Source organism: Stigmatopora argus, chromosome 19 (assembly GCF_051989625.1).
Source record: "Stigmatopora argus isolate UIUO_Sarg chromosome 19, RoL_Sarg_1.0, whole genome shotgun sequence".
Lineage (NCBI taxonomy): Eukaryota > Metazoa > Chordata > Actinopteri > Syngnathiformes > Syngnathidae > Stigmatopora > Stigmatopora argus.
The window spans coordinates 3905299-3928392 of record NC_135405.1 but is presented as its reverse complement, the minus strand read 5'-3'; the positions used below and the strand labels follow the sequence as shown (position 1 = coordinate 3928392).

General features: G+C 39.2%; 1 protein-coding gene across 4 annotated transcripts in view; it reads left to right on the top strand.

Moving 5' to 3' along the window:
- Positions 1-23094, top strand: part of cnih3 (cornichon family AMPA receptor auxiliary protein 3) — a 58563-nt gene that overhangs the window by 19974 nt on the left and 15495 nt on the right. For all 4 annotated transcript variants that reach the window (XM_077587025.1, XM_077587024.1, XM_077587023.1 and 1 more), the window contains exons 2-4: positions 2585-2653; positions 6920-6967; positions 21351-21463. In XM_077587025.1, coding sequence (XP_077443151.1) covers positions 2585-2653; positions 6920-6967; positions 21351-21463 — 230 coding nt within the window. The remainder of the gene's footprint in view (positions 1-2584; positions 2654-6919; positions 6968-21350; positions 21464-23094) is intronic.

Here is a 23094-nt window from a genome sequence, read left to right as displayed (position 1 = left end):
AAACAGTAACACACTGATGTGTTTCCATGTCACATTGTGATGCGCATTCACCAAATTAACTTGGTGTTAAGTAAAAAAAAATGCTGCAGTTTGTGCTGTGCATGACGATGGATGGGGCTCTATGTGGCATGTTTTGCACAGTATCTCAATACGCTAAGATCTATGCACACTTGACAACACTTTAGTATATGCAATCTCATCAGGCATGAGGTTTGCCTCGGGAAGCTAACACTGTAACAGGGTGAGATAATGAACCAGGATCATGCTTTGCTCCACTTGGTAATAACATGTAAAAAGCAACGTGTCAGATATGGAGTCAAGGGAAATAATCAGAATCACAGCAAACCTCTGATGATCTTTTGCGCAACAGATTTTTAATTTATTTTATTCCGGGGACTTTGGTTTCCTCCAATATCCCAAAAATATGCATAGTCAGTTGGTTAATCACTCAAAATAGTTCATAGATAGGAGTCTGTGCGCATTAGGGCTGAGCAATATTGGTTAAAAACTGACAATGCGAATTTTTGTGTGTTTGCGATATTTTCCAATATATACGGTGATGTTAAAAATGTAAGTTTTTTTCTCCATCAAATGATTTCAATGGCTCTATTTGGTTTACACACCATGACCACATTGTATTCATATAATTTTGTTTAATCCAGGCTAAGCAGTAAGGGTGGGCATAAGGCAAAAATATGACGAAAATATGACAAATCTTCTAGTATATTACAATTCACAATCACATTCTTGATTTCAGCACAATTCTTTTTCAGATTCTTTATTTCTGTGTTTCACAACCTCCATGAGTGATCGTCCGGTGTGCCGTGGGAATGTCCTGAAGTCATACATTATAATTTTCTGAGAGAAAAGTTAAAATATTACACATTTAAGTCATTTTATGAACCGTTTTATCCTCATGTTTTTGGAATGTGGGAGGAAACCGGAGTACCTGGAGGAAACCCACGCATGCCCGGGGAAAAGATGCAAACTCCACACAGGTGGACGTGACCTGGATTTGAATCCAGGACCCCAGAGCTGTGAGGCCGACCCGACACGCTAACCATTCGCGTCACCGGGCCGCCCCATTTATGTCATACATTGTAATATTACAAGATTAAAATCATACTTTACAAGAGAAAATGTTATAATTATGAGATTAAAGTCTTATTTTTGCATTACATCAACCAGAAGTTGTTTGGTTTCACAAGTGTCCGTAAGGTGAGGTCTTGATTTAGACACTGCATGAAAAAAAGGGCCCCCTAAGTGTTGTCTTTGAGTTGTACTGAACAATTTGCGTTAGTGCAGCATTTTGACCGTGAGAGTGTTTGGCAGAGAATTTCGATGTTTAGTCAACTCAAGATGTTTATACATACTGAAGTATATACATCTACTCGACATTGAGTATGCAATAAATATCATAGACAATATAATTAAATAATAAAAATGCAATACACTTTAGAAAAACCTAATCAAAGCAATACACGCAATACACTTTGTCAAAATATCTTCATATGTAGTCTGATGTAACAAAATTATTTCTGTGTGTGTGTGTGTGTGTGTGTGTGTGTGTGTGTGTGTGTGTGTGTGTGTGTGTGTGTGTGTGTGTGTGTGCAGTAATCCCTCAATTATCACGGTTAATGTAGACCAGACATGGCCGGGATAAATTACAAACTGTTGTAGATCACCCCTATTTGAAAAAAAGGTTGTTTTTTTTTTAATTCAGTGCTGAGTCCTAGAAGCAAGCGGAGGACGCGGGAGTGGCTTCCGCTTGCAAATTTCAGCGTGGATTTTCACATTTTTATGAACTCACAAAAAATTATTAACAAAAAACAATTTCCCCCAGAAAAAAAAACGCGATGTAGTGAAGCTGCGATAATGGAGGGATTACTGTGTATGTATGTATGTATGTATGTATGTATGTATGTATGTATGTATGTATGTATGTATGTATGTATGTATGTATGTATGTATGTATGTATGTATGTATGTATGTATGTATGTATGTATGTATGTATGTATGTATGTATGTATGTATGTATGTATGTATGTATGTATGTATGTATGTATGTATGTATGTATGTATGTATGTATGTATGTATGTATGTATGTATGTATGTATGTATGTATGTATGTATGTATGTATATAGGTATATATTTTATATATATATATATATATATATATATATATATATATATATATATATATATATATATATATATATATATATATATATATGTAGAGATCAACAGCATCATAGTGTTCACAACTTTACATTGGTGCTTGGATAAAAGAAAATTGTAAAATGCCCAACGTTAAACCAACAATTAGTATATTGACAAAACAGCAAGTAAGAAGTTCCAAGCAATAACTTTTTTTGGGCTACAGATTAACTTCCATCTGCTCTAGTGTATGGACAGTAAACACAAAAAGTGTGCTCTTTGTCAACAGATGATTAGCCCATAATGTCTTCTGCCTCTCATCTTAAATACGTGCGTCGATTCTTCCTCTTATTGAAATTCGATCATCTGTAATAATTCAAAGGGTCACAAATCACAAAGTAACTATTTATTTTCTAATTATTAGATAACAGCGTTTGATGAGCTTCAAGCTGACTTCAAGGTGCCAATCGATCAAGGCAATCCACTCCACGCGGTAAGTTCAGGCTCTCTATTTTAACTCATTGGCTGTCAATCATGGCAACAGACTTCAAATCCATTTGAATCGGGAGTCCTGGCAATCATCACTAACCTGTCTCATAATGGTCTAAAACAACAACAACAAAACACAATCCAATTCACACATTTCAAATCTATCATTCGCTGAAAGTTGAAAGCACAATTTAATTTCTCCTCATAAAACATGCTGCAGGACAGGGGTCAGAAACCTTAGAGGGAACATTGCCTACAAGTACAATCATTGGATTGGACTCAGGTGCGTCTTGTTTTCTGCAGAAATCTCATTGGTCAAAGTGTCTGTGCTGGATTGGTTGGAACAAAAACCTGCACCCACAGCGGCCCTCGAGGACCGGTTTGCCCATCCCTGGTCTAGGGTGTAGTCTGCCTTTCTCCCAAAGTCAGCTGGGATAGGCTCCAGCAACCCCCGCAATTCTTTCAAGGATGCACAGTAGGGTTGATGGATGAAGAATGACAGATACTGACTGACATGGCTAGATTAGAGTCCGTATAGAATGAACCAGAACTTTTTATGCATACTGTAGTTTTAGTGACCCTGTTTTATTACATCTTGTCATTTACAGGGAACCCAAGTATTTTACAGAGATTAACGACTGTGAAGCATGGATAAAATTATTAAATAAAACAGAGAAAAACATGTTCTGGCACTGAAATAAGCACTTATAATAAATAAAATAGCAAATATTTGCACCCCATTCTTTAGAACTGTAGCAACACTGGATAGAAAAACCCAGAATTGTATGGGATTTGTTAAATATTTGATGATGACGTTAAAAGCTTATAAGTGCAATAGTGGCTGCTACAGTCAGCACTTTGGAGTGCTGATTTCCGCTTCTGAAGCTTTTTACACGTTATTCCATGAGTCGAAAACCCAACACATTATTAATAAATTTTGCGTGATGTTTTTTTTTTAGTTTCTTGGCGTCACAAAACACAACTAACTGGTAGCAATTGATGATCTCCCAAATCGTTTGATGTGATGTCTTCGCAAAAGTCTCAATTAGTCCAAAACTCAAGAATTGCTAGAAATGTGTCATATTCTCTGTGTACACATATACGTACATACATACATATATGTAAATCAGTGGCCACCCAATCACAGGGCATCAGGGGACAAACATGGCTAGATTAGAGTCCGTATAGAATTGATATCACGCTCACACTCATACCAAAGGGCAATTTAGGGGCATGCAGAGATTACTCTGGATTTCCCATAAGGAGAACAAGAGAAGGATTTTCCTGAAGCAGCTAGAAAGGGAACTTGTTACTGCCCTTATTGAAAGAAGGTAGCATGTCCTTCACAGAGAAACCTCAGCAGCTGTTGTAAAAGCAATTCAGAGTCCAGGAGCTCCTGATCCACCTGAGGTTCCAAATATCAAAGCCACCTCCCAGACAAGGGCAAGTAAGAGGAGGAGATGTAAGTTCTGCCATCAAAGGACTGTAAAACACATGCTCTGTGCTCCAGGGGTAAGAAATATATATGCGTAGGTTGTGCACTTGTATATTATGCCATGAGCTTATTAGTTGAAAGGGTTATGTTATTGACAATAGCAATTATTCCCGAAATTGCATTTTCTATTTTTTTGTAATTTTGCAATATACATTGCGTTAAAATGTTAGCTGAAGAAAAATAAAGAAACTTTGGTCATTAATTAATAAAAATGCTTTTAAACTCATTTTCACTTATTTTCCTTTTCTTTTCCTAAGCTACAGAAATACAAGTTAAAAGACAAAACCCAGCTATTAGCACATCTTGTGGAGAAAGACAGGTTGTTTCTTCAAAAAATATCACATTTGGTGTTTAAAATTCAACTAAACTGCTTACATTGGATGAGCTGAGTGATATAACGACAACGATAATTATCGTGAAATATTTTTTGTCAACGATTATATTAAAAACTTATAAAAATAAAAAATAAAAATTCGATAATTTCAAACTGCAATTAGACCAATCGATCACCACATAGAACAACGCTAGTTGCAGACCAACGCTCGGGAGAAGAAGAGAAAATGTGTTTTTCAGCATGTTAGCAATTGAGGCTAACACGGAGCATGAATGCAAAGAACCATAACAAGGCCAAAATGAGCGATTATGAGATGCATGACAAAACAGATCCGATCCACTAAAAGATCCAAGTGAATACTCCCTGGCGTTTTCTTCCTTTTATAATGCCTCGTAAATGTGTAAAGAGCAGCCTTATTGAAAATGTCCTTAACCCACTGTCCTCATTTGAGGACAGCCTGTAATATTTTTCTGACTTGATATCAAGATGTTTCCCCATTCTATGTAAATGAAAACGTTGCAAAACTCAAAAATGTTTTATCATGGGTAAAAATGGGTTTATTTCATCCCAACTTTTTAAATTTTTGTATTATATTTTTATTTGAATCCATATTCTACTTATTATGGATTAAATTATGGACAAAGTAATTATACGACGTACTACGACGACATCAACATGTTCGATCACTCCCGATCCATTAAATTCCTCAAGGCACTGATTCGCCAGACAATGTCATGTGATCATCTGAAGCCAGTGATGGCCAAGCAGGGCATGTTGACGTCCCTGGCAGAGGCTCCACTGAACCCCTATGGTTTGATCAAACCCATCTTAAGAACTACTGTCATTTTCTAGACATGTTAGTTTCACTTTCACACTGTTTTCGGAGGTGGAGCATGATGGTGAGCGTTGTTCTGCACCCATGGGGCCCTGCTGGGCACAGCCCGAAGAGGCTAGATGGGTTCCCGTTCCCATGGGCTCACGACCTGTTGGCGGGGCTAAGGATGTCGGGTGCGAAGTGACGAGTGTCAGAGTAAGGTCCACGTAGCCAAGAGTAAGTCGGATCCGTTTCCAGTGAGGGTTAGACTCTGCCAAGGCTGCCCGATATCATTGAATCTGTTCATAACGTATATGACCAGAATATCTAAACACAGCCAAGGCATTGTGGCTGTACGATTTGGTGGGGACAGTATTGCATGATGGAGTTCTGTTGGCTTCATCAGGCTGCGACCTCCAACTATCACTGAAGCGATTCGCAAAGTGAAGTGGTCATGATGAGAATCAACACCTCCAAATCCAAGAGCATGTTTTGCGCTTGTTAAAGGGTGGAAGGGTGGTATGTCGTCTCTGCATCAGGAATGAGATCCCGTTCATGAGTGAGGGAAGAATGGAATGAAAGATCCACAGGCGGATCGGTGTGGCGTATGCAGTGAAGCAGACTCTGCATTGGTACGCTGTGTTGAAGAAGGAGCTGAACCGAAAGACCTGTTGATCTCCATTACCAGTCTCATTTATGGTCACAATCTGTCATTCATGACCGAAAGAATAAGATCCCGGCCGGATACAAGCGGCTGAAATGAGTTTCCTCCGCAGGGTGTCCGGACTCTCCCTTAGTGATATGGTGAGAAGCTCAGTCATCCGGGAGGGGATCGGAGTAGAGCTGCTGCTGCTTCGCATCCGGATAACTCCCTGGTGAGATGCGCTGGGCGTGTCCCACCAGGATGACGACATAAATCCGAGGACATTCTGGGGAGACAATCTCACCTAGCTGGCCCGGAATGCCTTGGGATCCTCCCGGATGAGCTCAATGAAGTGGCTGGAGAGAGGTCTGGGCTTCCCTGATGAAGCTGCTCCTGCACGCAACTTAACCTCAGATATGCGGAAGAATATGGGTGAACTGAGTTAATTTCACTTCTATAATGAGGAGTGAGCCAATGAGAAAAGGGATGAACATTACTTTTACAACATTACATTGTACTTTGCTTGGTTGGAAATCTTAGGTTGATTCACAGATGTTATGCACTTGCTCTAAAGCCCCACCTTCCAGCAGTGCCATGGTTAACTACGGGCTAGTGAAAAAGATCAACTCGTTTCCTCTTGTTTGAGCGTCACTTTCTCTGGATCCTGGTTTGCAAGCAGTTTTTCTTAAGATTGGGACATGAAACCCCTTAACTATAATAAACTGATACCTAATGTTGGAGATCATATTAGTACCCTTGTACTCAAGTGTGTGATTCAAATTCTAGAAGGCACAGTAAAAAATTATCTTCAAAGCGAATAATTATTTACCTGAATTACTTTTCAGATTTCAGAGGTTCGAAATGCCCCCCAAATAATGAAACAGATGAATGTAATTTTTGCACCATTTTATCAGATACCAGCTAAGCTACAGTGTTCTGCAAAGACACCAAAGTGACATAATTTCTTTTTTTATTGTCTTACAGCGAGAGAGACTGAGAAATATTGAGAGGATCTGCAACCTGCTGAGGAAGGTAGGCATCATTTTGCCTTCTGACATCTCAACATCTTTGATTAACCGTTCATGTCCAAATTACTACAAAAAAATCACTTTATTTCGAACAAGCATTTTTATTGCTTCGAACCCTGTCCAGCATAACCGATTACCTCTGGCCCCCAATATCCAACACCACGCGTTTGGCGCCGCATTCTGAAATCCTATGAGGGCTGTCATACGATCGCCATAAAGGACCGCGTTGCGTGTCATGGTGCAGGAAAACATATTTAGCAGAATGTAAGGACGACAGGACGTGGGCCTCAGGGGTACAGTGGTGCGAGGCTGGAACTAGGGCAAACCTAATAGTGAACTCCAACATGTCAGCCCTCGGACCCGAGGCGAACCACGGAGCGGTAGCATCAGAAATAAAATCCGCTGGAAAGCACAAAACCTGCCCATAGACCAATTCTGCGGACTCCCTGCAGATTCTCTTTGGGTGCACACCTAAGAAGTAGTTCTATCAACCATTGTGAGCAAGAGAGTAAATCCATGTGAGGTGGGATGTGGCCCAAACAAGTTTACATTGACTTGGTCGAAATACTTCTCAGGGACACGGAAAGGTTCGAGGGGTGCCTTGATGTGACACTGTACATTCTCGTGCTGGTAAGTGACACAAATATAAGCCCATGCTAGGACATCCATCTTGAGGCCTTGCCACACGAATTTCTGCGCTACCAATCGAGGGGATGACTTTCGCTTTGGTGGGAAAGACTATAGACCGTGTCAAATCCCTTACGGCACCAGAGTGCAGGAACCAAAGGGCGAGCACTGGCGGTGGAAACATTGCACCACAACGCCATGCTCGTGCTGCCAATTGGAATCCTCTGACCGTTTACGCCAGAGTTTGAGAACATTAGCGCACATACGCTATCTTCCTGGTTCTGACCTGATGCCATGGCGGTATAATCTAAGCCGAGTAGTAAAGTTTTAGACAGGGAGTTGGCCACAACGTTGGATGTACGTGGTAAACTCAGAAATATACGAGAGTACAGGTATGCACGTCTTGCACTGGGGCCATATAGTCCGGAGGGGCAGGCACCAGCAACATGTCTTCATGCGCGGCGGTAATGAACCTAATTATTTATTGGGTTACAATAATAATAAAATAATACTAATAATAATGAAATAATTTTCTCAATCATTTCTCTCGTGTGTGTTTCTCACATATTTCATGCAAAATTGGGATATTTTGATCATTTTTAAAGGATTTAATAGGTTTTTTTTTTTTTAAATGACAGTGGAATGAATGACAGAATTTACATATAAAATACAGCTTTTTTCCCGAAAAATCAAAGTTACAAAACAAGTTCTGGAACAAATTCATTTTGTAAATACAGGTACCACTGTAGTTCCACTCAGCAGGCATGTTTGCTTTGTAGTTTGATTTATACTGCCAAAAAGCACAAAGGTAAGAAAAAAAAACCAATCAACTACTGGTTCGGATCTGATCTTTTGACCAAATATAGATTTATAAAATCGACAATCTCAGTGCATTGGAGACTTGTCTCACATGGGAAGTATCTTCAATTCAGGAGGTGACTAAAGTACTAAAGTGACGATTTTCTCATTCACACATTAAATGCAGACAATTCACAGAGTATATTTTCATTTTGTTCCGTGGCTGCTTGAGGCTGTAAAGCAGGAGGTTCTGCACCATTGAAACAGTAAACACCCTTTTACCCAGCGATCTCTTCAGCTCTCTCCAACTAGTGCAGTAACACCATGGTGGTGCTGATTGATTTGGGCCAAAGTTTAAGCTTTTTTTTAATTGCTGGCTAGCTTGCATTTATATTGAAAAATAAATTGAAGTATGGAATGTTAAATTTTTGGGCCGGACATGTACTGAGTGCTTTTCTCTTGCATTTTTTTGTAAAGCCATTGGGGTGCAGATGGAATTAACACTAGTAATTTTGGGCACTTTTTCTACAAATGTGAATGTTATTCATTAGAAGTTCAGACTTGTGGCTTTAAGCAGTGAGCCAGAATGTTTTCAAAGCAGCTCAGCAAGTGTACTCATTAAAACTTTATTTTTGGTGTGCAGGCTTTTCTTCACTTTTCCTATTTAATGCATTCTCTGGATCCAAGATTATTAAACCAGTGACTTTCACGAATAAGAGCTGGAACGAGTGCCTGATTAAATCTCAGTACTATTTTGTCAGTGCTCTAATAATTTGAATATGACTTAGGATTGTTATTAGTTAGTGTGAAGCTTGGTATACATATTGTGGTTTGATTGTACATCGTGATGTCACACCGCACATTAGTGTGCAGTTAACTGCCCAATTTATGTTTCTCCCCTCAACAATGGCCATGCGATTTCTTATATAAAAACTTGCCCATTTACACACACACACAATCACACAAGAGTCTAAGCATGAATAATAAATATTCAAATTTGATGCAATCTGTAGGAAGTAAAAACTAAAGAGCTTGGCATTTTTATCACACACTGTCTTGAAAAAGCTGTTAAAATTACATAAATTTATGTATATATTGGATAGAAGGTCACCATTAAAATCACGTCCTACATTGGGTACATTTGCTACATTTTGGTATTTCAAATCGGCAAGATCACATGACCACTTCAGATATGATTTCAATCCCTGTTGTCAATCAAACCTACTGGCTCAATCTGTCTTAACAGTCATGGTACATTTGGATTCAATGTGCTGGAAGGTTGAAGTCTGTAGGGATGCTTCCTGTCGGAATCAAGGCCCTGTGGGTGCTCTGTTGCAGTAATGAAATGACTAATTAAAGGAAGTGAGTTATTTAAAGGCTAATTAAAATGATTTTATCTGACCTTGAATTGAAATAAATATGTAATATATATAAATATTAAACTGTCTTTTGTAAACAATTTCACATTTTAGTGACTTTTACTTAAATACAATGATCTGAAAATACTTCAAGGGCTTTTCATTTGTCACTAACAAGTTCGACATATGCATTTTCTTCTAAGGAACATTAATCTCCCAATGAGATCAGTGCATTTTGTAGCAATCTGTAAATACCTGCCTCTGTACGCTCCCTTTAAATTGTCCAGATTCACACCAGCCATCATATTTTTAAATTGGTAGTAGTTATACATCAGGGAGATATAAGAAGGAAGCGAAAAGGTGCAATCAAATGCAACAAAGGATAGGCAATGACAAATATCTGGCAGTGTGTCCGACTCTCGCTGAGGCTGCAATCACCCTCTCAGTCCATATTTAGTTAGAATGCAGCAATGAAACCGGTACCTGAACAATGTCAGGCCTACCTTTAGTACAATGAAAGAATACATTTAGATCACCCTTACTGCATGACTAAAATTTAGAGAAAAAATAAATAAAAATGGAAAACATCAGCCAAAAATCGATCATTTGATTCAAAGGTTTTAGTGTAAATTTAATTATTTAATTTAGGAATAAGCAAATTGTATGCTAAGAAGGGAAAGTGCAAGTCTGGACTTCCAGGTCTGCATGAAATTCAAATATGTGAGTTGAAGTAGCACTGCACATACAAAAGAATGTGTGTTGGGTTTATTATGGAATGTTCTATATGTGTTGTAAGCATTTTTAATAAGTAATAAGGCTATAAACCAATTCATGGGACCATGGACATTTTTTCCTCCACATCGTCTCCTCAAGGCCCTACAGCTCGAGGACACATTGTTTTCGGACGCTTTTCGGCAGAACACTACGGGACTGTTTTGACAGGACTCCAGCAGCAGATGGCGATAATCGCATTATTGTTTGAAAATACGGATGCTTTGTTTACATTATAATACTGCTTTGTTTACATTATAATACTGCTTGGTTTACTTTAGAATGCTTTGTTTACCTTATAATGAAAATATTATGCAATTCCTCACACCGTTGTTTGGGTGCCTTGTTCAACTTTTATGCTTACTTTGGCAATTCTCACACAGTTGTTTTTCTAACCATCTAGGGTGTTATTGTACTGATTACATAACATGTTTTTCGAGTGTCGCGATTAAATACAATGATTCAGTTACTACAATTTAGAATGCCTTGTGGACTAAGACGACGTCACAAGGTACCCTCCTTGCAAGTGTAACCAGTTATGTTGAAAGATGTTTTCCTATTTTAATTAAATATTACTAATAATGATTTAAAAGGTTTTAATCATTATTCCATCATTTTGGTCCTTCGAGCCGGATCTGAACCAGCGACCTAAGGATATTATTCCATCAATGTGTTTCATTGAGGAAACATGAAAAAATACAAAGTTTTAACTCAAGTTTGGTTGTAACAAAACAAGTTAGTAACGTGCAATGTCAAGCAGAGGAAAAGCGCGTTTCGGCATTGTCAGGCGCTCGCCATTGTGCTCCGCCGGTGATCCACCTCTGGGTGAGAGAAAACTTAGCTCATAGTTAGGACTCCTCATAGGTACACCATGTAGTACGTCAACTAAAGCAACAAAACTGAGTCTCTATCTGGTTAATATATAAGCTTTTCAGTATGTATGAGTGAGATTTCTGATGTGGTAAAGTGTAAATCTTAGTCTGAATATTGATCTGTGGAAACCAAATCACTATGTTGGTCCATGCAGTACAAGCAGGAAGTCTTCAGTTGTGAAGAACACTGTGTAGGAATTGTGTCAGGGGCAGAGAAAGAACTAGGCAGCAAACAGGATAATAATAAGAAAGCCAAGATGGGGGAAGGGAAGCCCATCTTAGAGAGAAAAATAGCAGCCACTAGGGGATCTATAGGAAATTAATATTAATAGCGCTGTGACTCATGCCTGAAACAGAATACATTGTCACAATTGTATTAGTCTGTGTGGTCACTGGGATTGTATTCTGTGTTGCCCAAAATCCGACTGAATGGATAATTATAGCGAGTGCTCAGAGTTTACAATATTCACTAATTCTATTGGTTGTTTTCACTCTTTTAACAGACAATGAATAAACATACATAACATTACATAAACAATGCTACAACTGGGGGGGCCCGGCGGTTGAGTGGTTAGTCGGCCTCACAGTGGGGGACCTAGGTTCAAATCCAGGTCGGTCCACCTGTGTGGAGTTTGCATGTTCTCCCCGGCCTGGCGTGGGTTTTCTCCGGCTACACCCTTACCGGGTGCTGTCTCAGTTGTGGGCAATTTCTGTATTTTGCACGTATACAAGGCCCTTCGGCTCAATGGGAGTAAGACAGTAGTGCTAGCGTAATTGCTTGCATGGATGCTGGCGTATGTTTTTAAAAAAGCCACTAGGAGCAAAATTGAGTTTGATTGTGCTTTATTGATGTAATATATACTCACGTTAATACAGGTCAAAGCATTCAAACATCTACAAATTCATTCAAGGCCTTATCTTCTGTGGTACTCTGTCGTTTGGTCGCCGGTCTTTTGGTCGCCCGGAAGGTTATTGATAATTACCATTTAAATCGTTGCTCAAATTCCCTAAATACAAACTGCGAATTATTATTTGGTCATACTTAATGCCCTATTAATTATTAGGCTAAAGAAAAGCTCCAAATTACCCGTACTTTTATTGTGTTTTGTTGGAGAACTTGTTAAGACCCTGACTGACATCCCTTCCTAAGGGGACAACTCATGTACATACAAACTCTTATACACTCACAGGTCGGCTCAGTGAAACTGCTCATGGCCATTGTTTGCTTTTATTGATGCGTAGACCGTGTTGTTTTACCTGGTTTTTGTCGTCGGTCTTTTGGTCGCCCGTTGTTTGGGTCCGGGCGACCAAAAGACCGGCGACCAAAAGACCGGCGAGCAAAAGACGGCGACCAAAAGACGGCGACCAAAAGACCGACGACCAAACGACTGCACACGATCTTCTGTAGCCAACATAAAGAGTTCCATCTCACTTTAAGAGTCAGAGTTGTCGCAGGGGGCTATAAGTGATGACAGCTTTGGCAAAAGCTCAAACTACAGTGCTAGCCAACACTTTAGCCCAGGCAACAATAATCTATTCACAAATTGTTGTGTAACTTACCTGACACTACCTGCCAATTTTTGTATTACTATGTTTGCCATCAGACATCAATCGCTTCTGTGGACTTCTTGATTTTTTGTTGTCTTACTTTGTGCTGAGTAAAAGATGTTATGACACCAAAAGTGGGAGGAAAAAAAGACAAAATGATGTAATGGTGAGCACGAGGCGTCGAACAGGGAAGAAACCGTAATCAGTCAAAGAAGCAATAAACTGAAGTATGCTTGGGTTTAGATGCCTTTTCCTTTCACCTTCTACATCTTTCTCCTCACAAACATCTTCTCAACTCAGAAACGGCATTATTTTAATAAAATTATGAAGAAAATAAACAATTATAAACCAATGACAACAAGAACGAGAACATATTGAGATAATAACAAACAAAGAAAATGTAGAACAGATTTGGAGAGACGGTTGACATAAAATGTTGGTTAATCTTGTTCTCAAAAAGTCTTGAAACAATAAGAAAAATAAAATCAGAAAGTGTTCAAATCTATTTAAATATCAAAATATTTAGTAAAAAGAGGGTGAGCGGGTGTAGTTTAGATAAATATTCACTGAAATTTATAAAATGATAAAAGGGAATGAATCCACTGTATCCCATAAGTGTACCCGGGGTTCTTAAAGTAAAGGTACAGCTCAGTCTGCAATCTAAACCCAACCAATCAGTAATGGGAGTTTGGTTGAGCTATCGTGGTGTGTAAAAGTTGAAGAGGTTCCACTGTGATTTCCATGAAGCTTTTTGATCTTTCACTACAAAGGGTCTTGACGCCGCCTCTCTTTCGTTCCTTTTTGCTGTGTCCATCATACATCACATTCATCTCTTCATCTCATACTCTGTTCCTCGTCCTCTCATTTTTTTTATCTCCCCACTGGGTCCACGTACACACGCACGCACATGCAGAAACTGCAGCAGCGGAGCTTGCTGATGCTTTAGTCAGTGTGAAGTAGATTGTCTGAGATGGTGCCACTGAGGAGCTGTCCTGCATACTTTGAAAAGTTTGCCAAGATACATAGATGGATCTATCCAGATCGTGGTTTTATTTTCAGTGAGCTCAAGTTCAAGAGAAAGGTCTTCCAAATCCAGGTACCGCATATTATAATTGGGCTGATTTATGCAAAACACCAAAAAGGTCATGAAATTTCTCTGACCCACAAACAAAACAAACAAAAAAAACATGTTTACTTCGGTGATGAATGAGACGTCAGATCTAAATTGATATAAAGGTATTTTTATGTCCATTTTTATTTGTTTTTTCCAAAGTGACATTCAAAAACCACAATAATTGTCTTAATATGTAGTATCAGGATCAATTCCAAATTAGGAATCGTGATACTAATCGTATCACCAGAAATGAATGAGGCAATAAACACAATAGAACAATAGATAATTTAACCATAACTCCAAACACAACCTTGGCAAACATTTCAAATAAATAATATAGCTCCAAGAGTATTATTATCTTACATGATAAGGTAAAGTGTAAAACACCCACCCACCAATGGTACGGCGGTTATTTTGTCTGACTTCGGGGAGGGCAGCGTGGGATCGATTCCTACCATGTGGCGCTGTGATTGTGAGTGCGAATGGTTGTCTTTCTCTGTGTGCCCAACGTCTGCCTAACGACCAGTCTAGGGTGTAGTCCATCTTTCCCCCAAATGACAGCTGGGATAGGTTGCAAAACCCATGATACTGATAAGGAAAAGCACTTTTGAAAATGAGTGAATGGATACAAGACATATTGTAGCTCTTGCGTTCGGAGTCATTAGATTTCACTTGAGTAATAAGAAGAAACACTTGAGCTGGATTTGCTAAAATGAAGTAGCCGTTGCTAAATTACTATGTGGTTTCTATCAGATTGTATGCGCAGTTGTAAGTGGAGAATTTTTTTAGACAGGGTTTTATACTGCAGATAACAACTTTTGTGTACGACTCTATAAAACAGATTTTCAAACCAGTCCTCAAGGGCCGCCCGCAGTGGATGCATGAAACAGACAAAGAGGATACATTTTCACCAATCTGGTGTCTTAAAAGTATAATCAGTTAAATGCAGTCAGGTCATGCTCCTTTCATGAGAAACTTCACTGATTAAACTGTTTTTACTGGATCAGTTGGAACAAAAACCTGCAGCCCTATGTGGAAGCATTTGGACACAGCTGGCACATTTTTACCTTCTTTTAGTATTTATTTGGGTGATATGATGGTCTATTAGTTTGTCGATAGTAAACACTGTTCTTGTTAACATTTTCAAGTGAAACGACTTTGTCCTGTGACATTAGGTATTTGGTTAAAAATTGTACTGTTTTGTTGACTGGATTTATTTTGTCACCATCAACTTTTCTTTCATCTCCATTATAATACATATAAATTGCCTCCTTCATTTTGATTTTATTTTAATTTTTGTCTCTTGGCGGCCCTGTTGGCAAGTGGTTCGCTCCGCCTCACAGTTCTGGGATCGAGGGTTCGATTCCAGGTGAGCCCTCACTGTGTGGCGTTTGCATATTCTCCCCGCGCTTGCGTGTGTTTTTTCCCGGTAGTTCGGTGTCCTCCCACATCCCAAAAACATGCTTGGTAGGCTGGTTGAACACTCTAAATTGCCCATAGGTATGAGTTTGAGTGTGGATGGTTCTGTGTCTACTTGAGTGTTGATAAGCATGACTCGATGCCCCTGAACACTTTATTGACTGATAGAATTTATCCCAATACTGGATTCTTCACTACATACTATACTAACATTGCGCATGCACTCATCCATTCGCACACATCCATCTAATCTTTCCTTTTTCTTTCTTTTGGTTACTTACCTCTGTAAGAGTAACAGCAATGCGACTTGTATTAAGTAGCAAAATAAACAACCAAAATATGGTCATGATGCACCCATCTGGCACATTAAGTAACATGTAGAGCAGTGAAATCACAGCTTATCAAGGCCACATGCAATGCATATGCGTAGATGACATATCTGGAAAACAAATCAAGATTTTATATCTTCCATATACAGTGTTTGATGGACTGTACCTGCTCTAAAACAGCACACCAGCTGTTACTGCTGGTTATAGAGGATGAATGTGTCCCTCATCATCTGAAACAGAAATATAAACTGGAGAAGATAACGATCTGAATTAAAAATGGGCCAAGGGGATTTTACAGGGTTTGTCTTTCTTCAGTATGTCATATTATATTTTTGCGACATCAAAATAGACTTTAAACAGATAAATAGTATTTTGATTATGTTCACTATTAAATGGTTTTAGAGCACATAGCCCCTTTTTGTCAAAGGAAATAGTTAAGAAATTAGAATTTTAAATACCTTGCCGAACATGAACCTGTTGGAATTTTTGCCAGAGACTTCTACACTTAACAAATATAAGAACAGATTCATTAGTTTCCCTCACTTCTATTAAAATAGGAAACACAAAAATGTGCTATATGATGAACTCTACATTTTCATTTGAAAATATTGATCTTTATATATTAAAAATGTTTTGCCCACAAAACTTTCAGTCCTCTAAATGTACATTTGAGAAATATTCTTGCAGACATAATATGTCCCCACATATTCCCAGAATGTGGTTATACTTTCTGATCAATGTTCCCTCTAATTTTTTGTTTGTCTGGGCAGAAAGACAACCTCCTTGAGCACACTGAGTACCGGTGTGAGCAACATCATAATTGCTCGCTATGGGCACACACCAGTATCACACCTGCCATAAGCAGGTGCATGTCTACTACACATAAATTATTTAGTAATAATAAAATATAATGATTAATATCTATGAATGGGGCGGCCCGGGGGGTGAGTGGTTCGTGCGTCGGCCTCACAGCTAAAAAAAAAAAAAAAAAAAGGGATTTTATTTTGTGCGCTCCATATGATTTTCTGTGCGCAGAGAAGACAAGACTACTGCGCAATTGCGCATGCGCGCAGCTTAGAGGGAACATTGGTTCTGATCTTGTTGCACTTCATTACCAACATCAGAATACATACCGGATAAAAAGAAGTAACCAATTTTCCTTTCACTGTCAAATTTGCCTTGCTGAATCAGCTGGCATCTCTTTTAAATCTCAACACACTCTCACCCCATGCCGATACGTTTCTTACTCGCCTAATAATCACAGGGTTGCAACTGTAGAAATTACCTTATAGTGGTATAATGATGTTATGTCATGAAAAAACATCCCAGGAGTGAAATAACATTTTTGATTCCCAAATAAATGAAGCCTGCCAATGGTATAGGAGAAAAGCTTCTTAGCGGATCAGATGGATGTGATGATGGCCTTCAGGCACTGTAACACTGCAACAAGGGACACAGCTCCAGTCCCAGATGGACACAGTCCCAGATGGGTCCCTCTGTCAACACATAGGAACTCACTTACTCATTTAGAATACTAGTTGCCTAGTAATTAGATTATATGTCTGCTTTTCGTACACTTTCACACCTAGAATCAGATCTGCTGTAACATTAGTGTTTACTTGGTGCCTTATATTTGCAGGCACCAAACAGTGCAGGTGTGACTATTCCTTACTTAAATGTAATTTAAAGTGTAAAAGCTGTACCATGAAAAGGTAAACATGGAAAAATACAAAACCTTTCAGGGACCCATTCTCCAGTCTTCCATTATGCAGATAGAAACAGTGTCCACTCTCCAGTATATTAAAGTTGATGTTGTGCTGTTCCTAAGCATGGCTGTTTGATTTTTCATGAGCTGATTTCAAAGCCCAGCCTCCTGTCTTTCACAGTTAAGTGTTTACAAATCTTGCAGTACTGAACTTTGGCCACTTCAAGTTTTTGAAAAGCCTACAGTACAGTGGTACCTCGACATATGATCTTAATCCGTTCCGGGACTGAGATCGTATGTCGAGCTTTTCGTAACTCGAGCGAACGTTTCCCATTGAAATGAATTTAAAACTAATTAATTAGTTCTAACACTCTGAAAAAACACCAAAAACAGGATATTGGATTGGACTTTTTTTTAATTTCTTCAAATGCGCCATCTATTAACAAAGTAACACATAACTAGTGGTTTAATAGCAATAAAATGTGTTTAATATAACTAAAATTGGGCGGATTTCGCTGACGGGAGAGAGACGCACAGAGGCAGCGAGGGGATTTCGGGGGGACTTTCCACGACAAAGCACTCTTAACGGAACAAACAAATTTAAATTAACTTGAATTAATATATACAGACACTCAAACATACGTTTAATGTAACTTTACACAAAACTGAATTATAATTTTGTTTTAATTTTTTTTACCTTCGTTCTGACCGGGTTAGTTATTTGCCACGCCTCCACCCTCACGTTCGCTATCGATGGGCTGTTTGCTGTTGTATTCCCTTCAAAATATTCCGAAAATGATGCACACAGATGTACTCACAATAGGATAACACACAGCCACTTGCCAACGAGAAGTAGTCTTGAATTAGCGATCGCTCCGCCAACGGGAGCTAACATGCTAAGCGGGAATTATATATTGATTGTGGGTAATGAAGTTTTATTCTGAGAAAGGGTGCCATTGGCTATCGGTGTTGTGTGCACGAGTATACGTCATTACCCAGAAGGCCCTCTTTTTGCCCGCGCATGCGCGTTGTGCGTTTCCTGGTCAATGCGTAGGAAAAACGAGTCTGCATAAATCGTTCAGTGCTCGTAGATATCTGTTATACACGAAAGAGATGCAGCAAAAAAAGACAGTGCGTTACAATGGTAAACAGCCTCTCATGTCATGGCCACCTGGCTTGGTCGCATCTCGAAATTTTGATCGTATTGCGGGCGAATTATTCGATCGAAATTTTCATCGTACCTCGAGCATGTGGTAGGTAGAGCTGATCGTAGGTCGAGGTACCACTGTACTGTACATCTGACACTGGCTATTCAAGAGAGCATTTCATATTGAAACTGATGTTCAAACTAATTGTTTGAACTAAATGTTCAATAATTAGTAAATGCAATAGGAACCAAAACAAAAGGTTTTAGCTGGGGTTCTTTCCTCAGCCAACATTGACAAAAGTGCACCATTTTTAAAAAATCCCTGTTTTAATTTCAGATGATAAACTATTATATTTTCAATTACCATGATATTTACCATTCAGTAGATTCTATGGGAAAGCCTGAGATGCATTCATTCCGATACTGTGTCTGTCCTTTTCTAAGTCTTATGTGCTTTAACCTCCGGTTTAAACTTGTACGGTACCCTTATGTGTGTTCAATCAGCCTACCAAAGCATGTTCTTATGGATATGGGAGGAAAAGGGATTACGCAAAAAAAAAAATATGCAGGAAGGGGAGAACCTAAAACTTCACACAGGAAGACCACAGCCGGGAATTTAACCTTTTATCATAACTGTGAGGTGGACATGCTTACCATTTCGCCACTGTGCCGTTAAGTTGTCTTCTGTAAGATCTTAAATTTAACGTGGTGAAACTTGCAAGACCACAGAGGAAAATGTAGATTTCTGCATTACCAGTGGGTATGGAGAAAGGGCATGAATGTTTGCACTCCTTGCATCCTTGAATTTTGTTCGACGCTGCCAGGCAACAAGGACGGGTGCCTCCGTGTTTAAGATGAGGTGGGCAGGGAGATGTGAAGCATTGTGTGTTAGTTTTTTAATGAGCTTTTTGTTCATACAGGCAGCGGACAAGTGTTTTTGCACTCATCCATGCATACTGTAATACTTGGGGTTGTTAAATGGATAAATTTAGGTTTAGTCTTAACAGCATTTTCTTCCGTCTCCTGCTGATAAGAAGCTTTTCTGAGAAAATCTGTCCAAGTGCTTTTATAAAAGTGTACAGCCATTTGAATAATGCATCTACAACACAACCACTTAATGGAAATGGAAATATTGAACATTACTTTTAAAGTCTTTAAGTCACAATTCAATTGTAGATTAGTAGATGATACTGTCAAATCAAAACACAGAAATAATCTATTTCAGAAATATTTTTGCTTGCACTTTTATGATAAACACAAGATTACATTTAAGATTCATGATACATACATTTATCAAAGCATACACACTTTGCTATGAAACAAAACTCTGAACATTAAAAAGTCAAACTGACTGAAAAGAAACTTCTCCTGGAACTTTTCCAGATCAGGAATGGCGGCCCTCTAAACAATGTTCATTTCAGGCCACAGCCTTTCTAGATATAAACATTTTGATGAGTGACCTTTTGTCATAGCCACCCAATCGTGCAGTGGTTCTTTCGCCTCACTGCGGTGTGGGCAGCCTTGGATCAATTCCCAATCATTAAGGGTGTGATTGTGAGTGCAAATTTTTGTCTGTCTTCATGTGTACCCACCAACTTGCTGGGGACCAGTCTAGGGTGTAGTCTGCCATTCGCCGAAGTCAGCTGGGATAAGCTCCAAAACCATGTGAGGCTGACAAAGATAAGCGGTGTTTAAAAATGGATGAATGAATATTTGTCTTTGCTAAGAATCTTCAGCCATATTTGAAGTTTGCAGCGTCGAGACAATGATGAATGGTGCAACTGTAAATGTCATCCGATTAAATCTCAAATGTATCCCCAGCTAATCTTCCCAATGAAGAACGACATTTTTAATCATACTACTTAAAATACATTTATGTGTTTTCAAGTCAATCAATCATCTTCTATACCGCGTATCCTCGTAAGGGTTGCGGGGGTTGCCAGAGCCTATTTCAGCTGACTTCGGGCATAAGGCAGACTACACCCTAGAGTGGTCGCCAGTCAGCTGTAGGCCACCAGTGGGAATCGAGCCCGCGCCTACCCACTCCAAAGTCAGGCGAGTGAACCGCTACACATAAGACTCTTTTCAATTTGTAAACATTTCAGGCAAAATATTGGGGATGGTTGGTTATGTTGCAAATAATTCTTGTCATGACCAATCAACTTAAGCTAATCGAGGTTTCACCAACACTAAGTTCCATCTAAAGTCAGGGTGAGGTCTACATACTTGTTGACCTGGATAATTGTAATTTAAGGATCAAAGTAGCCATCTGAGTGTGTAGTTAGCACTCCTTCAAAGTCTTTCTCAGGTTAATTGAAGGTTCTGAAACACTTTGTAGTGGATTTTCTTTGAGTGGTAAGACCTACTACACTGAAGCCATATTAAGATATTGACTGAAGTCTGAAGGGCATTTTCCTGGAACATGAATCTGGCACATACATGGAGTTAGGTTCATCACTTGCTTGTGGGCAAAATGAGATGATCAGAGATTTAGGTGTGGAAAAAAAAACATAATTTCAAATGGTTTGTGACAAAAGTCTGTATGTCTGGAGGCGGAGTCTTTTTTTGCCACAATGTCAAAAATGGACATCTCAAACTGTTGCAATGTGTCATACTTTGACGCATTGATTTGTTGGTATGGAGTGGGAGCTCTCTGACTCATTCTTCTTTTTTCTCTCTGTGTCCCTCTCATCTTTCAGTTGGTGCTACCAGAGTACTCAATCCATGTGCTCTTTTGTATCATGTTCCTGTGTGCCCAAGAATGGCTGACTGTTGGCCTCAACATCCCCCTGCTCTTCTACAATACCTGGAGGTGAATACTAGTCACAAACTATTGCTGTATATATATATATATATATATATATATATATATATATATATATATATATATATATATATATATATATATATATATATATATATATATATATATATAATATGTATATGTATATACATACATATATGATTTATGAAACCTGATGCTATCCATGGGGAAATTGGGTCACCATTAATTTTTCTTTCATTGTTATTATGACTGTCCTTCCCATCAGTGTTATCCCAATGCAGACTGTGAGACACCTGATGGGTCTGAGCTCAGCTGGTTGTTGTTTCAAAGGAGAGGAGAGTCAGGGAGAGAAAGCACATCTTGCATCTTGCTGTTTCATTAATTGGAGGCTGTGCCAGATGCCTTCTGGCTACAGATGCTGCATCCCATGCAGCTGAGAGATGAGAAGACAAGAAAACAGGAGGGAGAGCAAGGCAGAGATGGAGAGTGGAATGAAAAGCAGCTGTAGGCTCGGACAGTGAGGCAGATGAGAGAGCATGTTAGTGATAGTTAATCTAGACAAGGTGATTCAGTGGGGAGTGACACTGATGAAGATCAAAACGCACACACATACTTTATGCAGATTGGAGAGTTCCACTTCAGCATGTGAGCATAGTTGCATTGGTTGTATTGGTTGATGGCCATTGGCACCATTGAAATTCTATCAAATAGCTAATTTACTGCTATTGAGGGTGCCTAATCGATTGGAAGGTTGGTAGTGAATGTTTGTGTTTCATGTTCATTGACAGGAAGAGATGCCATGTCATTTTAAACTTGAAGAATTTTTCAAGTCAGAGGTCCATATGACAACTGCAGTTCTTACATACCGACATGTAATGTTTGGAAGAAAGCCTCGTGACCCACATTTGCTCAGATCCACTTTAACAGCTTCTTACTGTAACGACAGGAAAAATGAACCAAAAGATAAAGCCCCATGTGCACTTCTCACTCTCACTATTTCAAGAACCTGAAACACAAGCAAATGCTGAGAAGACTGGTCAATCTATGTTCCTACCCTCATATCTATGGTCAGGAGCTGTGTGTGGTGACCATAAGAACAAGATCTCGAATTCGAGTGGCTGAAATTAGTTTCCTCTGTTGGGTGTCAGGAGTCTCCTTTCGAGATAAGGTGAGAAGCGCGGTCATCCTGAAGGGGCGCAAAGTAGAGCCGCATTGAGAGGAGCTAGATGAGTTGGCTCGGGCATCTGATTAATATGCTCCTAAACGCCTCCCTGGTGAGTTGTTCTGAGCACGTCCCACCAGGAGGAGGCCACGGGGTCGATCCAGGACACACTGGGGTGATTATGTCTCCCAGCTGCCACCAGAATGCCTTGGGATCCTCCCAGAAGAGCAGGATGAAGTGGCTAGAGGGAGGGAAGTCTTGGCTTCCCTGCTAAAGCTGCTGCCCCCACGACCCTACCTCGGATAAGCGAAAGATAATGATGATTGCTATTACTTAGTTCCATTAAAAATTCATCTGGCTGTGAAATGAGAATAATCAGTAGGTAAACAAAGCTCTTTTCACTTTATTTTTTTTCTAATTTCTTCAATATAGCTTTTAATTGCAGTAAATCTCATTGGAATTGTGAATTTCCAGGAAACATCCCAAGATCCCTTCA